Genomic DNA, 25190 nt, shown 5'->3' with positions numbered 1-25190 from the left:
ATTTTAAATAACAAAAAAGCAATAAAACCGATATCCGTTTCGATTTCAGATTGTTTACGGAAAAGTGCAAAACATCCAGTATCTTGACCATTGGTTTCATATCTAATCTAATTCACTGTAACTTCGATCCTACACTCCCTGTCAAATTTATAGTGCACGGTTTCGGACAGACTGGGGAACATCAATGGGTCCGGGATATGCCAGCCGCACTTATTAAGAATGTAATATTCACAGCTAACAGTTATGTTTTGGTTATAAAGTAATTCTTAAAGAAAAGTGCTATTACAAATCATTTCGTGAAAATGATAAGAACAAGCTATTTTATTTCCCTTCTGCCAATTTACACAAAATGATCATGTATTTTGTTTTATACACTTTTGAAAGGCTTGTCGGTCTATCTTAACATCTATTGCCCGAAGTACCGAGGGTCAATCGTTTTGACTATTTATTTATTTATTTGGGTTTTACGGCGCACCAACACAGTATAGGTTACGTTTTGACTATTGATCGGCAAGCTGTTCAGTAAGTGTTTGATTACATGACAAAAAAAAAAAAAAAAAAAAAAAAATCAATGAGTTACTTTTCAAGGTTTGACTTAAGCCCAACAAAATATGGTGTTGAACTTTAAGCCGGTGTTGTAGCACAAGACTGTGTACCGGTGATTTTTAGGAGGACCATGAAACCATATCAATAATTGGCTGATTTAAAACATGTCAGGCAGGATTTTTTCCTATAGTCCAACGTAGTTTCCTGCTTTGCTGCTAGAACTTTTACTCCAGTTACATACATTTATTTATAGTCATGTCATTGTTAACATTATTGATAATAACATGTTCAATGTTTGTGCAAACAGTTTGAAGGTACTTCATACAATTTTAATAATCATCGGACATTCTAGTATTCATTTTATTGCTGTAAAAGAAAGTCTTCTTAGGTAACCGTAGACAATACTATCACGGTCCCTGCGGGTAACCACAGCACTGAAATATTTAATAAAAATACTTCTGGGACATATATGTTTACACATAACGAAATCTCATATTATATTATTGTAATTCCTAACAACATCAGTGATGTACATGTCTTTTACATAATGTAAATCAATAGTAATGTGTAACATTGTATTATATATGAAGACAGACAATACTAACACGGTCCCTGTGGGTAAGCGTAGACAATACTAACAGGTAATCGTAGAAAATACTAACACGGTCCCTGTAGGCAACCGTAGACAGTACTGACACGGTGGGAACAATTCTTACACAGTTCATGTAAAAAATCACGGACAATTCTAACATACTTCGGACAATTTTAACACATTCCCATAGGCTACCAGTGACACTATTCTAACACAGTCCCTGTAGGTAACCACAGACAATTCTGTCACACTCCCTGTAAATAACCAGTGACAATTATAACACAGTCGCTGTAGGTACCACAATCAATTCTAACACAGTCCATATAGGTAGCACAGACACTTTTAACACAGTCCATATAGGTAGCACAGACACTTCTAACACAGTCCATACAGGTAGCACAGACACTTCTAACACAGTCCATACAGGTAGCACAGACACTTCTAACACAGTCCATATAGGTAGCACAGACACTTCTAACACAGTCCATATAGGTAGCACATACACTTCTAACACAGTCCATACAGGTAGCACAGACACTTCTAACACAGTCCATATAGGTAGCACATACACTTCTAACACAGTCCATATAGGTAGCACAGACACTTCTAACACAGTCCATATAGGTAGCACAGACACTTCTAACACAGTCCATACAGGTAGCACAGACACTTCTAACACAGTCCATATAGGTAGCACATACACTTCTAACACAGTCCATACAGGTAGCACAGACACTTCTAACACAGTCCATATAGGTAGCACAGACACTTCTAACACAGTCCATATAGGTAGCACAGACACTTCTAACACAGTCCATATAGGCAGCACAGACACTTCTAACACAGTCCATACAGGTAGCACAGACACTTCTAATACAGTCCATATAGGTAGCACAGACACTTCTAACACAGTCCATATAGGTAGCACAGACACTTCTAACACAGTCCATATAGGTAGCACAGACACTTCTAACACAGTCCATATAGGTAGCACAGACACTTCTAACACAGTCCATATAGGTAGCACAGACACTTCTAACACAGTCCATATAGGTAGCACAGACATTTCTAACACAGTCCATATAGGTAGCACAGACACTTCTAACACTGTCCATATAGGTAGCACAGACACTTCTAACACAGTCCATATAGGTAGCACAGACACTTCTAACACAGTCCATATAGGTAGCACAGACACTTCTAACACAGTCCATACAGGTAGCTCAGACACTTCTAACACAGTCCATACAGGTAGCACAGACACTTCTAACACAGTCCATACAGGTAGCACAGACACTTCTAACACAGTCCATACAGGTAGCACATACACTTCTAACACAGTCCATACAGGTAGCACAGACACTTCTAACACAGTCCATACAGGAAGCACATACACTTCTAACACAGTCCATACAGGAAGCACAGACACTTCTAACACAGTCCATATAGGTAGCACATACACTTCTAACACTGTCCATGTAGGTAAGCACAGACAATTCTGACACAGTCACTATAAGTAATCATAGACAGTTGTAACACAGTCCATGTTGGTAATCATGTAAAGTTCTAACACAGTCCCAGTAGGCAGATACAGTTCTAACAAGTTTCCAGTAGATAAACAGAGACGGTTCTAACAAAAGTCCTGTTACCAAACAACTTGCAAACATTAATAAGAAGGAGATTGGTTTTAATTTTCTATAAAACAGGAACCAATGTCAGTGATCGCGGTCGACTGGAAGGGTGGATCAGGTCTCCCCTACTATCAGGCAGCTGCAAACACACGTCTGGTGGGAGCTGAAATATCCAACATGATCAAACATCTGCATGCCCAGTATGTTATATCTCCGAAGAAAGTACATATCATAGGTTACAGTTTGGGAGCCCATATTGCTGGCTACGTTGGAAGAAACTTAGACAAGATCGGCAGAATTACAGGTATTATGTTCAATTCGCATGTAATTAATGCTTAAAAGACAGATAATACATTCTATAAGATGATCGTTCGGAAGCATAGAACCAAGGAATGCAGACTCCGTTCGGCTGTCTGTTCATGGGAGGTTACGAAATTTGCATCATCCTTCACGTTCCCTAGCACCGGTTTAAATAGTATACTATCGTAGTAAAGGTTAAAGGTAAATGTAAATTTTATTTACCGCCGTTTTGTGAAACAATGACATAAGCTCTGTAGAGCTTTTGAGCGATTCTATTATAGAAACAGATAAAACAATTTGTACCTTACCTCCAGCAATTTGCTGAAGCCCACCTATAGCTAAGCCGACTGTGGCAATTGCAATAAAGCGCCTTGCCCAAAGACACAATGAGGAGTCGATCCCGGGGTCTTTACCTCCGTAGGAAAGCGTCTTAACCCTCTAGACCAATGCGTCTACAAAATTATTTGTACTCTATGATCCCAAAGGACCAGGAAATACAACAAGTAATGAGTCCCAGTAGGGGAAATTTTAACAGCATCAGGAATCTATGATAAGAAATATAATCTTGATAAACATTTAAAAGCAATGCAATTGTTAAAAACTCATATTGGTCATTATTGTTTAAGACAGATATTCTAAATACTACATATAAGTTTGTATTATTTAGCGATGATTTTTTTTTTTAAAAAGTCTAGATGAAAAATGGTATTTTTTCCTTTGCGTCGATTTGCCGTAAAATTTAACTCATTTATTCATTAGAATTGATCATTACACCATGCCAGTCAGTTTTAAATTTTCTTTATTATGTTCATCAACAACTTATGACCCGAAATATGTCGCCGCCTTTATATTACTTAGCCTAGCTCTTTGCGAATAAACAGTGTGGTTAACGTTCCCTGTGTATAGCACCTATACACGCAGAGCCGTTTTTCACGAGAATAACCAGTACTAGTCTCTTATTCAGGTAGAAGACACCCAAGAGCACGCCAGAAATGTCCAGTGCCTGCACCGGATTGGAACCCAGGACCCCTGGATTAACAGTCTAGCGTTTAACCACTATACTACCAGACCACCTACATGCATTATTGTTTCTAACATGACAGTACTATTTCTCGTTGTGAAGTGGAGGAAATGGAGTACAGTATACTCCGAACTATTTCAGTTGTGTTTTACAAAGACACGTAACTGTACATTTTTACATTCGAAAATTCGTTACCTGTTACGACTAAGTAAAACAGTTTTGGAAAGATAATCTAATTTTATAAATTGAGCTACATGCTGACCTTTTTATTTAGGGTTAGACCCCGATGAGCCGGGATACAAAGATACGGATCCGTTAGTTCACCTTGACAAGACAGATGCCGAATTCGTTGACATCATACATACCAATGGCTCCGGGGATTCTTCTGGTAAATCTAGAAATCTTTTTTTATTAATTCAGAATATTTTAGAAAGAAACTACCATTTTCAAATTCTGATTCTTACGACAGTCACAACAAGTTGACCTGACGCACGTACTCGTACTTTTCTTGAATCAAAGTAAAAGCATTTATTTTTGCCCGAGAAGCATTACATTCTGGTAACTGAAGATTTATGTCCAATAAGGCGTGTTTATCATCCGTTTGGAGCAAGTTCAATCCGGCCATCGCCGTCGGTGTAGACGCATCTTAACGTTTAAATTGGTCTGTAGGGGAAATGAATTGTCAGTGATTCTTGTTTATCATTAGATCGTTAGAAAGTATTTTGGTTTGTAATTTGAAATAATGTTACACTATTTTGTATATGCGTAGGTTTTGGTTGGATGAAAGATACTGGTCACATTGATTTCTATCCTAATGGAGGAGAAAACCAACCTGGCTGCTCTGAAAATTTTATGCTTTTATTAACAGGTACGTCAAAGTTTTGTATCGACTGTTTTATTGTGTCCTCCTGAATTCAGATAATACCGATTACACATAATTAAACTTACAAGACTACCAAATAACATGGTACGAAAATAATGCCTGCCGTTACATGTCTGAACTACTGTTGAAAAATGGCGTTAAACCCAAAACAAATAAACAAACAAAAAAAAGAGTGCTTTTATATTTTATCTACTGTTTTAGATAAGGGCATATTAGAATCGAAATAATGTATAACAGTTATATTATTAACTCTGCTTTAAATCAGTCTTTTTTTGTCAAAATGGAGATTTTTGTTTAAACTTTATAGTAAGTAGTGACGCCAGTGTTAGTATATTATTGAAAAAGCCATAGAGCTTGTATGTAATATTTGAATTGAATTTTTTTCTGAATAAACTATACGCTCTCGTGAAATTATTCCGTGGACGTATAACCTCCTCCCATGTGTTAATAACGTTAAAACACAGTTTTTCTATACATTATTTCTTAATTTTATTTGTACAATTTTAGTTTAAACACGCAGGTAGAATTCATTTGTTTTTTCAGCTAAAAATGGGAACACTTTAAAGCAAGCTGATACATGTACTAAAGCTTTTGGGTTGGATTTTCCACCGACAATATTGATGCCTTACTCGAGTATTAACATGGTATCTCAGTAAGAGTAGTGTTTGTGTTTGTTTCAGCGTCGTTTTAAGATTTAGTTCTATAATAAGTTGATGTTGTCTATTTTTAGCTGCTTTAATTCGCGAGTGTTAGAGTTGTTCGGGAATATTGGAAAAAAAAGACATCTGAATATACCCCAGCCTATTAAACAGTCATATTCTTTCAGGTACCGGTGGAAGGTCTTGTAGCCACAGTCGTTCAGTCGTTCATTCTATCTATTCACCGAGTCCATAAACTCAAAATGTTCTTTCTATGGATATTCGTGTGGTAATATCAGCGATCTTGACGCGAACAAGAGGAGCTGCCTCACGTGTCCTCGAGGTGTTTGTCCTCAAATGGGTTATAATGCAGACAAGTCTCTAGCACGTGGGAAATTTTACCTCCGCACAAGAAAAAAGAGTCCGTTTTGTGGTAATATATATATGTTTACTTAGTACTTTACTTGTGAAACAAACTTTCGCCCATGCTTTATTGTAACGAAATATTAAGTAAACTAACATAAATGTATAGCCGTTATTTGTACATGAGAGAAAATGGTACAAAATGCAGAGTAAAAGTCCACGCAATTTTTTTATCCAGCTTCATATAGTTAATGATGCATACTTATCAATGTTGTACAACTTAACTTTAAATAAGATAAGACATATGGAAACTACACTTACTGGCCGCGCATTTATTCAAGGTGAACTTTAATATACACTTTTGTCTGAAAACTGGAAAACATTTTATAAACTGCATAATTGTTTTCATGTATATGTACATTAAAGGATATAACAACCAGGTTGAAATTGCCTTTGGCAAAATGGATTCAACCAAAGGAAAAACAAAAATTGAAGTGATTGGACAGGATAGTAAGTCAGACAGTGTTGTCATAGAGAGGTATGTGTAGACTAAATACTTTTGCGTATCATATTTATATGTGCTAAAAATATTCTTACGTCTTTTCGAATAACAAATTTTCAATATAAATGAAAATTGTGGGCTCAAAATGAAAAAGAAATAGTAATTGTCATAGTCAATATAGAATCATTTAACACATCTATGATTACACTGATATATAATATATATCCTGGCTTTATTAATCTCTTTCGGGGCCTCCGTAACCGAGTGGTTAAGGTCGCCGGCTTCAAATTAGTTGCACCATACCGATCCGGGTTTAAGCCTTAAATCGTAGCTTACGGAAGGTCGGTAGTTTTACCCAGGGGCCTGTCCGTGATGAAATAATGCCCGGAGGAGCATCTTTGGTTTTCCTCAACCATCAAAGGTGAAAAGTCGTCAAATAACTTATAATTGTGTCAGTGTGACGTTAAACCCGAAAGAAAATTCCTATACCTATATGACTACTACAGTTTCACAGAAAATGCATTTAACCTAAAATATAAAAGAACAAATATTTAACGGTTTTCGAAATTTAAATACTATTGAGATGGATATAAATCGCCTTAAAGAGGAATAGATAAATATCATGGTTTGAAAGAAAAAAAAACATTCATACGTTTCTTTTGCAGCATTCACTTCTGCGGATACAATCAAACACTTGTAGATGATGGCCGTCAGCTGACATTGTTCAAGATGAACACTGACTGCTAACGTGGATTATAGAAATGGCCACTCATGGATCGACCATACAAAATAAATGCTGATGAATAGACCATGTAGATGGATACTTATTTAGTGACAATAGTCATAGAAACTTATACTGATAAAACGTAAACAGAAATAAATATTACAGATATAAGATACTAGTGTATTAATTATTTCGCCTTTGGCTGATGAAACGGAAGAAAACGGACACATATTTCCGCAAATTTCATTCCTTATTAAGTATGTGAAATTTTGAAAAACTCTTTTGTTGAGTGCGACCCTTGCGGCCATTTCTCTTAATTGTTGCATGTGTTTACTACATGAAGTTTTTAAATTCGAAAAGTGTATTATTTTACTCTGTTGATGTCTTAACAAATATCTTGCCTGTTGGTCTCGAGTCAATCATTAAATATATACCTAAAAAGTTCAGAATGACCCTCGCATAAATATTAGTTAAAAGTTATTCAATTATGTTATAAAGCTTCTAAATAATAACACATTTTACAACAAAATTGATTATATAAAATAATTATCCTTCAGCAAAAATACTTAACATTTTTAGCATCTGGATTTGTTAACACGGGATGGTTACTTCTCAGTATCATTTAATGATATGAGTATCATATTGGTTCTGTAAGCTTTTTAAAGTATAAAGCGTAGCATGAGCACTGTCTTAAACATGAAATTGATCCTCAATTTAAAGCAAAACCAACAATTAACAGGAAGACCATTGCATCCACCAATTTCTATATGTATTGCTGATGTTGTCAAGTGTGCATTCTAGTGAACAAAGAAAAAAAGCTTAACCAAAAAAAACTTGCACTATACCCGTGTAAGTCTAACCTAATTACATTCCGAAACTAGGGTTCTGTCTCTTGATTAACACATTAATAGTTACAGATTGTAAATATGTCTTTTATCGGAATCCGCGAATTTCAAACATGTCCCGTTTTTAGTTAAAACGTTATCAGATACATATGACTCATCTAAGAAATGACGTGATAATGGCATGACTAGAACATGTTGAAAACATGTTTAATCTTTTGTCCAGCAAAATTTAATGTTAAATTATTAAAAAGGAGATAGCAAAAATATTTTTTTTCTTATAACCGTTAAAAGTTATGCTTTTCGTGCTTGGACCTCAGAAAAGGCACTTAGTGCGTAAGTTTTAGTTTATACAATCGGGTATTTTGTCACTAATAACATAGCATTTCCATTAAGGAACTACATGTATTTTATTTAAACTGTCCCGTCTAACAACTAGTGGTAAATGTGGGGTTGGCATACCCTGAACGAGTTAAAACCCAAAAATGTTACTGACCATTCCAGGGAGGTGTCCCTTTTTTGTAATTGTACTTGTACCGTTTTATATGAAATGTATATTACTTTGCATGTTTGTGGTTTTAACTACCACAACCCATTTTTCTTCATGATATTATTAAATCAAATTGAATACCTGTCTAAATAAAACACTAATTGTCTTTCGGATGTAACTTTAAATTTGAACTTGTATTTACATATCAGTTATCTCGCCAAACACGTTATATTTATTACTTAGTATGTTTACTGAAGATATGCAAATGGCTTCTTCTTAAAATCGAGGTCCCTTATAGTTTTGTTGTTAAACTTCTGGAACTGAGTATTTTTTATCACAAAAAATAAATAAAACAAAGTAAAATAAAATGGCTTACTATATTCTTCTAGCCGAGCCGCCCGTATGAGCCACCGGTGGCGGATATTCATAAACTAGAAAAACCTGTAGGGAGTTGACTGCATCCGTAATGATTCAAATCATATGCATAACATTTAAGTACTTACAAAAGGATCATCGTTTAACTTTATTTTTTTTTATTTTCTCTTTTATGACATACATACAAACATGTTACACTTGTTTTTGTATATTTCTACAGACCTATCAAATAATAACAAAACAGAAATGATATCTTTGAGATACATAAAGCAATTGCAATAATTTCCCGTTCAATTCTGTTCATAAAATTGTTTTGTATGTCAAAAAGTGTATCCACTTTGCATGATAAGGCGCTAAAAGTGAAAAAAGTTAATACCATATAAAAATAAAAGGAGAGAAAGAAATAATAGAGTATACCCATGTGCGCTCATGATTACTTTTAAGTAGTTTATTTTAAATATTTTTTGCATGTCTCTCAGTGCTGTACGTGGTAAGGATACATACTATAGATTTAAGAAAGACCATTTCTTCAAATGATAATCAATTTTATTTTGCATAATTGCTATTTCTTTTTCTAGACAAATTCTGATATATAAATAGGCTAAAAACTGGTCGATTACGGGAACCTTTTGTCTATTTTTTCATTTGAAAAAAAGTTATCAAATAAAATTAATCATGATTTTTATGATATTGCTTTTTAACCCCTTTTGAAAAAGGCCAAACATATATATTCTAGATTGAAAAGGCATTATACTCCCTTTGCTGCAAGCAAGCTTCTTAGTCTGTTCCACAAAATTTGAACAAGATTACATTCCCAAAATATGTGTTCTATACTTTCCACTTTCATGTTACAATCAAAGCCTTGAGATGTCTGGCGGTTGCGGGTTTTGGTAGAATTATTTTCTGTTTAAATGCCAATCTATAAATATACATGAATGAGAAACAAATACAAATGTGCCTCATATCTAAGATGAACTCTGCCTGACCTAGCTTGTGTTGTAACCATGGGCTGGAAGATAGATCTTATTAAATCTAAATGGCCAGTGTGAATGGATACAGATTGAATCAGATCTGCTTGATCATTGATAATTCATCCGCATTGTTCATGAACGGGACTATTTTGTGTAGCACATGAACATCCTTTTTGATTTGGAATACAATAAAGATGCTATATGATTGTCAGAAATACACTTGTAACTTTGGTAGCGGGGTAAACCCGCAACCAAAAATGACATAAGTTTGTTCTAGACAATTTCACTTTGAACAAATACTTATAAGTTGGAACTATTCGCATTAAAAATCTATACTGGAAGTTTCTAATTTCTGTGTCTATCGTTGCTTTAAAAATTTGTCCATAAACTATGTTTCATTCTATGTTATTGTTTTCCAGAATAGTATGTAAATCTGATGTACCATTTCATATGTCCCACATTTTTTATCATGTTGATGATATTGACTGAAAATGAAAAATTGAAATTTCTTTTATGATTTTATTTCTGGTTTTAGTTTTACGTTTAATTGTTTCGGTTTAATTGTTTGGTGTATAGTGTTTTGTTTAGTGCTTTTGCTGTCTGAATTTTATTTTGCAGGTTGTCTGTAGGAGTGTAGATAATGTTTTCTTTTTTTAAGTAACTCTTATAGGTCCGGTTTAATGCTGGTGATAATTGTATAATATTTTAGGAATTCGTTATTTTCCAAACAAAAGAATAAAAATCATTTTTCTTGTAATCAAATAGATGTTCTAAATATTTTATTCATGCCATTCTTTGTAATAAAACATTTTTTTCCATTCCTTATGTCAGAGTTATTCCAGATTATCTATTTTCTACTGATGTCATTTATTTTAACCTTTGTAATGGTATGCCATGTAATAAGAATATCTTTAAGAAATACACAATATACATTTTTCAATGTCTTTATCATTCAAATTATTTAAATTAAAGATTTATCGAAATTTAGTTTTAAGCCCGATACATATCCAAAATTAGTGATGACATCAAGAGAATGTAGCATCATCTGCAAAAGTGTTGGTTTAATTTCTTTACCATTGATCGTCACTACTTTAACAGAATTATCAGTGTTGTTAAATTCAATACATATTATGAAAAGCAGAGATGATAATGGACATCCTTCTCTTACACCCCTCTTTATAGGAAAGGGTTCGGACAAGTTTCCGTTACGCTACTTGTATCGCTGTAAAATAATTTTACCCAATCAATAAAAGAAACACCAAAATTTAAGTGGTGAAAGCACTGAAACATGAAAGCGTGGTCGATGCTATCAAATGTTTTTCCAAAATCTGCAAACAGTAGTAGGCCGGGTTCATTTTTTATTTGTAAATATTCCATAGTTTCAATAGTAACCTAATATTTTCACAGATGTATCTGTTTTTTTCAAAACTCTTGTTTGTGCTTTATCTGTTATGGAATTTATAAATTGTTTAAGACGATTCGCTATTGATTTGCTTGCAATGTTATAGTAAACATTTAAGAGACTTATAGGTCGCCAATTTGATAAAGACAATGTATCTTTTCCCTCTTTTGGTAGTAATGTAATTTAATTTCTTGTTTTTTGTAGGCCTGTTAGTTGTTTTGTTCTATTTGAATAGTTAATTGCTTTAACGTAGTGTGTTTTAATTGTTTCCCACCCAAAATTGTAAAGTTCACTAGTAATTCCGTCTGAACCAAGACTCTTTTGGTTTTTCATTTCTTTTAAAGCTTCTAAACATTCATATTCAGTTAAATACCCTTCACATGCTTCTTTTTCACTTTCATTAAGTTTTTTTATAGGCTGATTGAAGAAGTCATAATCTGTTTTTTTTGTTGTTTTTTTTTGTCGTTTCGAAAACAAATTCACAAAATGCTTTTTCTACTTTAAGAATGTCGACTTGATAATTTATTTCACCATCAGTTCAAATTTTATTCTGAATATGTTTACCTCTCTGGATTTTTCTTTTCTAAACTTACGAAATATTTAGTTTTTTTTTCATTCTCTTCAATGCTTATTGCTTTGATTCTTACCAAAATTCCATTTCTTCTTGAAGCATTAAATTTTTCAAGTTCTTGTTTTTTAATTTCTAAACCAACTTTATTATTTTCTATCTCATCGTTTAATGCTGTTTACGCAATGAATGCTTAACATGTAGGAGACCAGTCGGTACGCAGTGATTGAAGATTACACTATTGCCTTTGCCAGCATAATGAAATAATTAGAAAAAGGCATCTCACAGCATAAAAATAAGTTACATTTCTAATACATTGCACTTACAATGATACACTTGCGTTAATGCAATAAAAAGCGGCGTATGGTCCCTAGTTAAAATAATAGGGTAACAAGCTATTTTACTTGTTGTCATTAACTTTTGAAATTTACAAACTTTGATGACTATTTTCTTATGTAAATTCTTCGTACCTTTTTACAGACGGTATTCGTTTGAATTATTTGATATCATGCCGAGAAATTAAATACGTTTAAAGCTTTTGGCAACAAATCTCGTCCACTCACTTTGAAATGCTGGTATAGGATAAAAATAAACTGAAACAGTTCTTATCAATTTTGACATAGTTTCAGCTGTAATAGACTTGCACTCTTCTAAACATGAGAAAGTGAGATCTTCGTTTTCGGAATCGAAGTCAGGTAAAGTGGTAGGATACTAAATTAGACTTTGAGTCACATAATAGGATTGTAGGATACATAACAATGATGAGGTTATTTTTAAACGTTTATGTTGCTTTAAAGCACATTTCTGAATTTAAAAAGATTAGATTTAAGTTGTTGACGGCATACTTTTAGAGTGGTGCTGTAACTGTTTTCAAGTTATTCCCCTTGATTGTCTAGATCAATACTGTTCTTTGGGGTTCAGCAATATGTGAGTTATGCAACTGCGGAAGTTAAATGATTCTTTAATCAGCACAAGTATTGACTCACTATCCTAGACCATTAAAACCCGACCCGTTAGTCTCAGCAGATAGGTATAGAGTAGCACAATGAATCGAGAGGCCGAATCGAGAGGCCGTAATCTGAATCACCGTGGGGTGGAGGAGGGGTCGGGCTGTGTGGTGTGTATGGTCTCCTTGACGAAGGCAGTGTTTCTGATGACATTTTCCTTCCATTTTTAAGAAAATGTGCTTATGTTGTCAGTTATTTGCAGATGATATAGTGATAATTTCTGAGTTGCTCGGACCTTTGACATTCTGTTTGGATGCAACCGCCGCAGTGATCTGTAAATACAGTTTGTCGTTACTAACTGATCCGTATATTCTAGAGCTCGAAACTTCGAGTTACTATCTTGCCCATTTATCCACAAAATTTGAGCGTCTGTCAAAGGCCAAAAATGTAATCGACGACCTTTGACTCTTCGAAGTGGAATCATCTATCTATACATACATATATTGTACCGAACATATAGGGTCTTGAACATATAATACCATACACCATACATCAATGTATGACCAACCATAGCCTCTCGAGCTTCTCCAGATTTCAAACTGTATCCAGACCTTCATTTACATGTATAGTGTGTTCAGGTGGTAGGGTTCGAGCTAGGTCGAAAACCTTCCAGATATGGTCAAAATAGCGAAATATCTAAGTTAAAATACTTCTCGGTCACCTTCTATGACCTCTCCTCAAAATCTAGATCTGTCCATGTACCATATCTTGGTCAGACTCCTAACTACACGTTAATTTAGCGCTTATCTATCTTCCATTGCCATAATGAAGGCATTGTACCTAATTTAAAGAATATTTAAAAAATGGAATAAAAAAGTAAATATTGTCATATATGATGTCATTGCATGATTCTACAACTTTTATTTTCAATGTTCTGTCATCAGTAATGGAATAATGTTCAAAAGATGATCAACAACAAATAGTCCTACCTGTGTAAAGGAAAGGTAACTGTGTAACTACATATTGGTTACTTAAGACAGTACTAGTTATCTCCCTTATCAATTTGCATATAAAGTGTCAGAATTGACCCTAGATTGACCTATGGTCTGTTTCATGTAGCAATCAAAGAAAACACTGATGTTCTTAAATATTTATTTAATTCTGTTTATATGAAATATAATGATTTATATAATGTTTTATGAAAATAGTACAGGTATGTTAATGAAAGTGATAAGTATGTGGTATTGCACTTCGGTGACAGTAAAAAATATGAATTATACAAAAATGGAAATTTTCATGAGATAAAGAACATAGCCACAATTGATTAAAACATAAGAACATCAAAAATAATCCAACCAGTTTCTAGGAAAAGGCAATTTCATAGTAACAGAGAAAACCAAAAAGTACTGGAAAAGAGGTCAAATGTTGCCTTATTGTACTACTTCTTACTGTTTGAATAATGCCAGTTCAAATCAAAATACAACATTTTTGGAAACTTTTATGAAAGTTTTATGGAGGCTGCTGAAGACCAGTAGCCTGTAATGTGATATAAAATCTGAAATACAAAACGTTGGACTAGTACAGTGGTTACATCACTGTAGTGTTTCTAAAGTAACCGTTCCACTATCCAAGTTGACAGGGAACTTAAGGAAATTAACCTGCAAAGTTTCGTGAAGACTAATCAATAATATATTGTCCAGACAAACAAATCAGGATAGGCACAGGCACACCATTTGGACAACTAAGTCTTCATTTCCGTAAACTGGCACAACAAAAAGTAATGACAATTTAAATTACTGAAAACATACTCATGACAAGTACAAAAGGGCCAACATGTCTGAGTCATAGAACTTTCTGATCTTATGATGCTTAATGAGGTAACATGTTACACAAAATATTGCTATGGTAAGAAAAGGGTAATAATTATGAAAAAAGCCAAATGCAGTTATGGAACTAGTGCATTTAATGTCAAATTATTACAGTTTGCAATTGTAAGACGTTTGTTACATTTTTCATTAACAAAGTGGAAGGCGCTTTAGGTATTTTTATGACAAAACATGTCTCCCACCTATGTATACCTTTAGCTGTGGCGGCTATTTTGTGCAGCAAAATGGAAAGTGTTGGTGATATGCAAAAATATACTTAGTACTGATCACTCCTGTGAAGTTTCATCAAAATCTGTTAAGTAGTTTTAACCTGTGAAAGCCAACAAGATTTTTCTATTTTTAGCTATGGCTGCAATTTAGTGCATCAAAACGAAACATGCAAGCGATATGCACAACACTATGCTTGGTACTGATCAGCCCTGTGAAGTTTAATCAGAATCTGGCCAGCAGCTTGTCCTCTTAAAGCCAGACAGGCTTAATGCTGATAGACGAGAAGGCATAATTAATACCTCTCCCCACCTTTAGATGAGACATAATTCCGAGATAAAACCTTACATACAACACTTTACAAAATCAGGATGCTAAAAAATGGATGTGCAATACCTCTACCTATTCTTTAGTGAAATGAAAAAGGACAAAACACAAGTAATATGGAGGAGTTATGGGCCATGACACGTACCATAAACAAATGTTTTAAGACAGAAGAAAATGCATTGATTAGTTCAAAAATTTACATTAGTGTTTTAGTTCAATATAAACTTTGTCATACTAAAATAATATTGCAGTTATAATGACCAATCACTTTTTAGATTTATGAAAGAAAAAAAACAACAATTTATGCCAACCTTAAACTTACAACTTTAAAAGCGAAAATTATCAAACGTTTTACTGTGGTATTGCATGAAATTAAATTTTGTCACCATACAAATAATTAATGATTTTAATAATACTGATCACTATGGTCTTATGTTTGATTTGTGAACATACTGTGCTATAAACTGAGACAAAACAGTACTGATACACTACAAGACACAGTATTTTGAAAATTATAACAGTGTCATGTTTACATATTCTCAAAGTTTCTGAATCACATTTACATGCACGGCTGGACAGGTATTGCTGCTCTCTACATGCGTGTCCTACAATAACAGCAAATATGTAACAAAGTTGATTCAGAAGGCTCCTCTATACTAAACTGTGCAAGCTGCAGACACTGATCTTGAACAATAGCTGAACGGTGACACTGAAGATTTCACAGGTAAATATCTGAAGAAAGAATTGCATATTGTAGTTACTCTGTATTCGAGGTGTCTGCAGCTCTATAATATTCAAAATATGTATATTTCTGAATATAAGTAGAATAAAAGTGTTACTAGATTAATAAAACTTCAACATATCTTATGCATAAGACCCATTTTAGTAGAATATATGAAGAGGCCAATAGTGACCCTAAGTCACTCACTTGACCTTACTATTTGACCTAAAATATATGTATGACGCTTTTTATTTTGGAATATTATGATGGCAGGCTATATTTTATTCTATAAATTAAATACTTTGAAAAAAAAAACACCTTATACTTGACATTTCATAATTTATATCTTACATTCACCTTTTTAAGCTTGTAACAATAGAATTGTGTTTACCTTTTTAATTAATTTCAGGAGAAAAATGTAAGATATTTGGAGAGTTACATTCATAAGTCTGTAATTATTTGGTACTGTATAATTTCTAATTGTGTCGGTGCGACGTTAAACCCAACAAAATAAAAATAAATAAGTATAATTTCTTTTTGTAAGTGTAAAGTTTATATATCATACTTGACCCTTGGTCTCATGTGAAATAAACTTTACACAAGCCTCTAGAAGTGATATATACCAAATCAATAACTGAATTACATTGTAACTCTTTGAATATTGTAAACAATTACCTGAAGGTATCAATATCTGTGTTTAATTAAGTCATACAGATCAACACTGGCATTCTCATCATATGAATCCACAGAACATTTTACACTGAAATAAAGAAACAGCTTCCTACATATTTTGTACTTCAATTACTGAAATTTACAGATTTTACATTAAATTAGGACTCTAATCCATTGAAAACATCAAGTGACAGATATCAAGAAAACATTGCATTAAAAAGATATTTAAACAAAATGGTTAATGCTATAGTGTATTTAAAAGCTTTGAAACATGGTTAGTGGCTGACAATAGTAGTTCTTTTATCTCTGTATCATATGAAAGACTAAGAGATAAGAAGTCTGAATAGATATCTTTACCTAAGACAAAATTTCTCGATTCAAAATGGTTGGCTGTACCATCCTTCATGAAACTTCATAAAATCATTTTAATGACATTTACAATGTGTATCTGTTAAGTGTTTAGGGGAATGTAATTTTAATAACTGGCATTATATTACCCTAGACATGTTCAACTTGTTAAAGAGTATCATTTGTACATCATTGTACCATCAGACCATCTTTCACTATTGTCAATCTGACTAGACATGTTGGACACCCTGAAATATACAAATGATAAAATCTGTGAACAGTTAACAATCATCATGCAAAAATCATAACACCATCTTTATAAAATCACCTTAACACCTTGATCTTAAAAAATATTATTATTTCAAATTATTATTGTCCATTAACGTATAATGTATCCCATCCATAATCATTACATGACTCCTTATATAATTTACCAGTTCATAGTTTGGAATGGCTTCCAGTCTAAATCCAGAAGTTGAAGAAAAACAAATTATGAAAGTTTATTTATGGTGTCATTTAAAAGAATGACCTGCCTGTTAATTGTCAACTGTTTGCTCTTTTTAATATTGATAGGCAATTGCATTTTATCAAATGTTGTCTAATATATATATATATCAACTGTCAACAGTTTATATGACGAAGTGTTAATTAGATGTCACTGACTTGTTTACTCTCAATATGTAAATTGTAAAACATTGTATGAGATACCCTTCCATCCTGTATAAATTGCCTTTAAAAAGAAATTACATAGAAGTATTATCCCACTGTTTTGACTGCCCCTGCTGTATCTAACTTTTCAAGCTTCTGCAGCCACTTTAATGTGTCATCTGTTCGCTTGTACTTCTTTCTGAAATGAGGTAATTATAATATAATATTTCAATAACTTATAATAAATATATTATATTATTCTTTTCCTACAATTTGCAACAGTTTATTTTGAAAATTCATTTAACTCAAATACATTCTGTTCTGACTACAGCTAAAATTCATAGAACAGACTATAAGCTAATATAAGGTCAAAGGTCACTCTAAAAGGAAAAATCGGTAAACTTAGGCCCAGTTAATAACAGATGCTTTAAATAAGCTGTCACTTCACACATTAATTTGCCATAGGATTATGTATCTACAAACAAAAAACAAGAAAAAACAAATTAATAGAAAAAACATTTTTGGGCAATTTAAAAAGCGACAATGAAAGTGAAAGTAGAAAGTCAATATTTTCTTATCGACTTTTCTTTCATAATTTCCATTTAAAGCGTAACAGTTTACTTTCATACTGTATTGAATAATCCATAAACATTATACTTACCGTTTAAATGCATGAAAAATCCTCATGGTACCCGTAAACCTATAATTTGTTGATAACCTCTCAGTTTTCGGCTGTTTTCACGTGAAAATACGAAACCGGTGTTGACATAAATGTTCTACTTCCGGCGGTATTCGATTGTGTAAATCGCTCTAGTACTATGCCTACATGATAATGGGTTCAAACTAGGTCGAAAACCCTTCCAGACTAAAACATGGTTTAGGCACCTTGGGTCTTTCTCCAACACAAAAGCTGGGAAGTTGCTATATGACCTATAATTGTGTCGATGCGACGTTAAACCCAATAAATGAATAAATAAATAAATAAATAAACGTGGTTTCAATAGTTATATTTTATATGAACAAACGCTAGCCGGTTATCTTAATTATATGACCCTGTAAGGCTACCCGGGGAATAAAACAGGTACCTAATCTTGGCCAGGACCTATACATCAACGTAAATTATTGTAGCTGTAACACGAAATTTAGACTTATTAACTCGAAATTTCGAGTTAATAAATAACATACACTTGGCACTAATGCTCTTCCGTAGGAAACAGTACCGATTAAGGTAAATTACACAGGGCTGAATACAAGTCGGGATATCAGTCTTAACCGGGAATCGAAATCGGATCGCTGGCGTTGTAGTCCAACCTCCTACACTCCCTAATAAACTTGAGATGATTTTACTTTTCGTTATGAAATTTATCTATTTTTGGATCATCAAAGCAAGTACATTAACTAGCGCATCTGTTAACTAGGGCATAATTGCCATAGTTGCGAGTGATACATTAAGAAGATTGTAGCAACAAAATTATTTCAGAACTACGGTGATAAAAATAAAGCTCCAGATACGGTAACGACGAAACACAGTGTTAGATTTATGTCTGTTGGACAGAAGTTAATGTCTTACACGTAAAAGGTCATTGTCTGGTGACCTTTAATATGTGATTAGGAAAATGAAGGTGATTATATGAGAACACGAACCGTTTGATCAATGGATAGAAATTGACTGACAGCCTAAATGTGGAATTTAACGATTTGTGAAATTTTATTTGCTAAAATTTTTAAAATATTGTGCCTTTTAAAAAAAAAAAAAAAAAAAAAAAAAAAAAAAAAAAAAAAAAAAAAACTTGATACATGTATTATATTTGATAAGTATTTTGCATTCAAACGGTGTCAAATGGTACAGTTTTTATAATATACTGATACTTGTTTTCGTGAACTTTTTATGGTTGTATGATCCAGATTGTAAAAATACAACCGAATTTACATTTTTTTTATTTTAAGCATTTGAAATGCATGATTAAATTTTCCAAATGAATAGTCCAAAAACTGCAAAATTGCACAGCAAAGACATTTGATGGATTTCGATTTGCTTTCAAATTTGAACAAAATTCAGTATTCAAGAAGAAATGAATGATGAAATTAAATTAAGGACGAAGCAATAATCAATACAAAAATACAAAAGCACGATATGGGTAATATCTTTGCCTTATTTCATACGCAGGGGCCACCGTGGTAGAGTGGTTAAAGCCGCTGACTTCAAATCACTTGCCCCTCATCGATGTGGGTTCGAGCCTCACTCGGGCCTTTGAATTCTTCATGTGAGGAAGCCATCCAGCTGGCTTACGGAAGGTCGGTGGCTCTACCTAGGTTCCCGCAGTTGTTGAAATAATACACGGAGGGGCACCTGGAGTCTTCCTCTACCATAAAAGCTGGAAAGTCGCCATGTTACGTATAATTGTTAAACCAAACAAAATTAATAAAATAGATTATTTCATACGCACGTACACAAGCAAAGAGAGAAAGAAAGAGGTATTTATTGTTTTTCTCATTTGACAGATACTCTTATTTGTTTGAATTTAAATTTCACTTCTTTTATCTCTCTTCCAAAGTCAATATAATATCCTCTTAATAGATAAATACACATCTTTATTGTCTCCTCATAGGGAGAATATAGCAAATAAATATATACATTATACATCATATAGAAAAAACAGAGGACATATTGACAGACTACGTAGCAAACAATGACATTATATAACATTCATACCGACAATTTCTTTTATATAAGATAAATCATTAAAAACAACAAATTATTACACTTTACATAGGATTACTGAGATGTCTCGAACCCTGTATCTTGCCGAAACGAAACACAGTTTGATAGGGAATGACAAGGCAGAAAATTCTCAATGTATATGAAACTCATGTACAAGACTTAGGTTGATTATCCACAACGTGGGAGACAGTTACTCTCGATGTACTTAAATGATGCAGTTAAAGGAGGTGATTAGTCCTTTTCATGTACATAAACCAGTATGCTTTTCTGACTATAAACATTTCATTAATTCTGTGTTGGACAGAAAGCTAGACAAACCAGATAGCACTTTAACAATTGTTTATCTGGCTGTACCTGTATTATGTCAATATATTGCTTTTTCCCAAATGTATTGAGTAGTATTTCTGCTGTTCACGGAACAAAATGGCAAAAGATGTTTAACTAGATTGTCCATCTATTTATAACATTTGTATCAAACAACATTATGAGATTTGGACAGAAGTGCGCCAATTATTTTTACAGGTACTTGCATAGACTTCAATAAGGTTCTATCAGTAGCAGATAAACACCACTGTATATATGGAAGGGAATAACCACAAAAAGTATATGCATAATGATTGCATGCGCATTTGTAAATGGTAGTCATTGATGTATCACGTTGTATGTTGATTGCACTCTCGTCATGATACATCGTGTTCATTCATGCAATTAACTGCTTTTGCAACATGTCATCATACTTATTTGTCTTACTGACAAATGCATGCTTGCAAGTGGAAAATTCCACAATTCAAACTTGTATGTTTTATCATAACATGGCTTTAAATCTTGTTGCCAAGTTTAATATTAGCGTTTTGATTAATTTTTTAAATTTAGAAAATCTACACTTTATTCTACCGTCTAAATAACGATTTCGTTATTTAGCTATTTAGCGGAATGTTATAAGCAACAAGAGATAAGACGAAAGAAACATGCACCATCACGTTCTTGAGATAGCATCAACCATTTCTTAAAATAGCTTATAACATTTACATGAAAGCAAAATACGCATGGCAGCAAGCATAATGCAACTCGCACGTTTAATGTTTCAAAATATCGAATTATGACGCCAGGTGTCGCTAGCCCGTCATAAATAGTTTAACAACTTCTCCCTGCGCACTGGCTTAGATCAAGGTCACACGTAGTTTACCTTGGCAAAATAGTAAAAGAACCTGATAGATTTTTTGGTATAAGTATTTTATCTATCGGTAAGTAATTGGCAGAAACGAAGATTTGGACCCTGTACAAAAAGTGCGGTAGTGTGCCATATTTATTGTGGTAATCCGACCAGCATTTCGGTACGGAACGGGACAATACATTAGTCAGGCCTGTCGTCATTTTTGTGCTAAGCAGGTATAAATTTACAGCCTACAGTGATTTCCCGCCTTTTACATATATCTTATGCTATAAAGGCAAAATAAAACAAAACCGAACTCATAATATATTAAATTGTCGTTTAGAATTTACTTGTATGAGCGATAAAATGGTATATTGATGTAAAATGCACATGTAAATAATCTTGATACATATTTAAGGTGTTATTTAATCAGTATGAAAACTCATACATACACTCAAAGGGTAATTATTCTGCTAAAATGATATAGACAGCAGTAGACATATTTTGCATGAAAGTTTTTGGATGTAGTAGTGCATTCTTGGTAGGACAGTAAAGTGTGGCAATATGTCTTTGTAAATCATTACGCAGGCACAACAGATTTACTTTTGATCAATAAGCATTAAAACATCCCCAAAACGTGTCAAGAACAGCGGTTTTATGCTAGAATATGTAGATACATATTGTTCAAAACCGTCAAATAAAGTTAAATTTTTTTTTTCTTAACATCTAGATCCAATATTTATCATTATAACAGGAACCAAAATCCCTGGTTGTATTGCTATAACAAGACCTGTTGTGGGTGCCAAAATTCATATTCACTGAATAAGAGTCTCATTTCGTACTTAAGTGCACCATGTGTAAGGATGATCGTAGGCAAAATATGTTGTCATGTATAGATATGGACGTTTATTATTAACACGAAAATACGCAGAATCATGTTTTCAAGCGTTTCGGCTTTAGGACACGGTTAAGGTCTCAGTTCAGGATTTGAGTAATATTTCGTTAATTAACGCTATTATTTGTTATAACTGCTTAACAGGACACGTGTGTGACCTATTACTACTTTTGTTATGTAGTTTGAAAGGGATGGGGATATTGATGTGGGTGAACACTTAAGCATATTTCTGTTTAATTTCTGTTTAAATATCCGCAACAGCCGTTACATTTCGTGTTCTTCTGCACTAATACACCCCGGTTTATACTAAAACCACAAGACACTTATACAATTGAAGTCTTCAATGGTAATTACTTCGTGCCTAGGTCACATCATATATAAGCGAACTTGAACCATAAATATATGGATACACTTATGAGCAGCATGGGACCTTCACAACTAGTACTTTTATGGAATTTGTTTCTAGGTAAAACTGTAAAGATTTACATCTTTAATAATCTATTATGCTTGCTGTATATAACATTATCTGTTTTGATAACTTTTTGACAAAAAACATATTAGATAAAGTAGGCTAACTATCGTAATGTTTACGTTGACTATTAATTCAATACATACACATGTATACTGCTTGCTGTATAGTCACAACATTTTGACAGAAAACATATTAGATACAGTAGAGAAAACATCGTAGAGTTTACTTTGACTGTTTATTCAATATCTGCTGCTATGTTTCGTGTTTATATGTGCGAATTTGCTTTGTGTATTAGATGATTATACACGAATTTTTAATATCGATTAATCTTTCTTTTTCTTTCCTCACAATCATGAATAAAAAGTGTAAAAAAGAAAACTACATTGCCATGAAAATTAGCGTTATGGTGTATCATTTATCAACAAATATTTGCATGAAATTATTCCATCCATTCTATTTATCATGTAAATCCGAATTTAGCTTGCTATACAGTCGGATTTCTTTCGCTCGAACTGGGATAATTTCAACACCACCCTTTGCCCGAATTTATCGCCAGGTCCAGCCAAAATCCCTATCTTGTATATTGTTTCGGTGGCTCGAACTACCGATAACTCGAACAAACTTTGCCTGTCCCTTCGAGTACGAGCGAATGAAGTTCGACGATACTATATTCCTAACTGATTTATTTTGTATATACATATTTGAACTGTCATTGTACATCTTTGTCATGTCGTCATATGAGATGCTTGCATTATATTGGTCTATACCAGTAGAAACAGTGGTCTATACCAGTAGAAACAGTACGATTTGACGCGGCGTTATAACGTTTGCTCTTTTCATGACCGCTTTTAGTTGACAAACTTATTGTTTCATGTATTTATGATGACAACGGATGAGTAAAAACAAAGAGATAAAAAACCAGATTTGTTTCAGGCTCTCCTCTTCATCTATCATTAGATTTGACCACGTGTTATCGGGAGAATTTTTAGTTTCAAGTGATTTGCCAGAGTCAAAATATTTATTCCTTCGTAAATGTTTACTTCATTGGAAATTTACATTTTATTTTGTTTTATTCTGTGGCGTAATATTTACTAGTGTGTACCAAACTGTCACCCAATGCACTCTATCTCAGCTACAGTGTGTGGCCATATTAAAGTACGCAAAAGCGACGTCACTTTGACGTTGAATTTTGATAACGTGAGGTATTAACTACGGTTACTCAAAACTTTGTCAATCAAAAGTAACTTACTTGTTAATATTTTGTAATAGATCCCTTTGCCTTTACAACAGCCCGCAGACGTTTTGGTAATGATTCGTACAGAGCTGATACGACGGCTGGATCAATGTCGTACCAAATATCCTTCACAACTCGAATGAGGTCGGCCCTGTTTTTTACCTCGTCAAGTCTCTTTTCAAGGCAACACTTGATTGTCCTCCACAAGTTTTCTATAATGTTAATGTCAGGTGACTGACTTGGCCAATTTAAACAAGAAATATTTTTCGATTCTTTCCAAGTTTCAGTCTGGTTTGATCTATGCACCGGGCAGTTGTCCTCTTGTAATACCCATGGCTTTCCAATAAAATTTTTAGCTACAACCGGCCACAAATTTTCATCCAAAATACGTATATACTCTGTAGAATTAATATTACCGTCAACCTCGGTAAGTGTGCCGACACCATGAATAGTTATGCATCCCCAAAACATGGCCGAAATACCAGCGCGCGGGGAGTGGTCAGAATATTGCCCAACACATTCGGGTCTGTCCTTTTCTTCAGGCTTTCTCCAAACATAAACCTTTCTGTCTTTACCTAGTTCAACCTTTGTTTCATTAGAAAAAATTAACTTACACCAATCTTCATTAACAGTCCATTTACTCCTGCTTTTACACCACCTGACTCGTTCCCTACGATTTGTTGCAGAGATAGTTGTTTTCTTAGCAACCCTACAACGATGATACCCTTGTTCTCTCAACCTACAACGAACAGTACGAGAGGACACTTCCTTGGTTTCTAAAGTATTGTTAAATTTCACTGTAAGGTCCACCAAAGTCTGCCGACGATTGTTTTTCACTAACCTGAACAACGCACGATCGTCTCTGTCGTCTGTTTTTCTTACCCTCCCGGTTCTTTCAATGTTTTCTATTGTTCCTCGTTTCCGAAACCTCTTGAGAAATTTTTGAATTGTATTAGAACTTCTTCCCATAAAATTTGCGATTTTTCTAGAACTAAAACCGTTTTCACTTAAATTTACGATTGTTTGTTTATCTTCTAGGGTGAGATCTTGACCTCTGCCAGGCATACTTGTTTATGACGTCATACTAGTGTAATTATTAAATGACGTCAT

The 25190-nt window shown here is 33.7% G+C and overlaps 1 protein-coding gene and 1 long non-coding RNA gene across 2 annotated transcripts; one reads left to right on the top strand and one right to left on the bottom strand.

Moving 5' to 3' along the window:
- Positions 1-2850: 2850 nt before the first annotated feature.
- On the top strand, positions 2851-7223 carry LOC128557940 (pancreatic triacylglycerol lipase-like). Its single transcript, XM_053546617.1, has 5 exons — positions 2851-3073; positions 4365-4478; positions 4860-4958; positions 6401-6512; positions 7142-7223. Exons 1-5 carry the CDS (start codon positions 2851-2853, stop codon positions 7221-7223), a joined length of 630 nt encoding a protein of 209 aa, XP_053402592.1.
- Positions 7224-13939: 6716 nt separating this feature from the next.
- On the bottom strand, positions 13940-19336 carry LOC128557568 (uncharacterized). Its single transcript, XR_008371249.1, has 5 exons — positions 18266-19336; positions 17704-17803; positions 17106-17204; positions 16612-16696; positions 13940-15947 (listed from the first exon to the last, which is right to left on the bottom strand). It is a non-coding gene; the product is annotated as an uncharacterized LOC128557568 (long non-coding RNA).
- Positions 19337-25190: the final 5854 nt, after the last annotated feature.

This window comes from Mercenaria mercenaria, chromosome 6, assembly GCF_021730395.1.
Source record: "Mercenaria mercenaria strain notata chromosome 6, MADL_Memer_1, whole genome shotgun sequence".
NCBI lineage: Eukaryota > Metazoa > Mollusca > Bivalvia > Venerida > Veneridae > Mercenaria > Mercenaria mercenaria.
The sequence above is the reverse complement of the archived record's forward strand: the minus strand, read 5'-3'. Positions and strand labels throughout refer to the sequence as shown.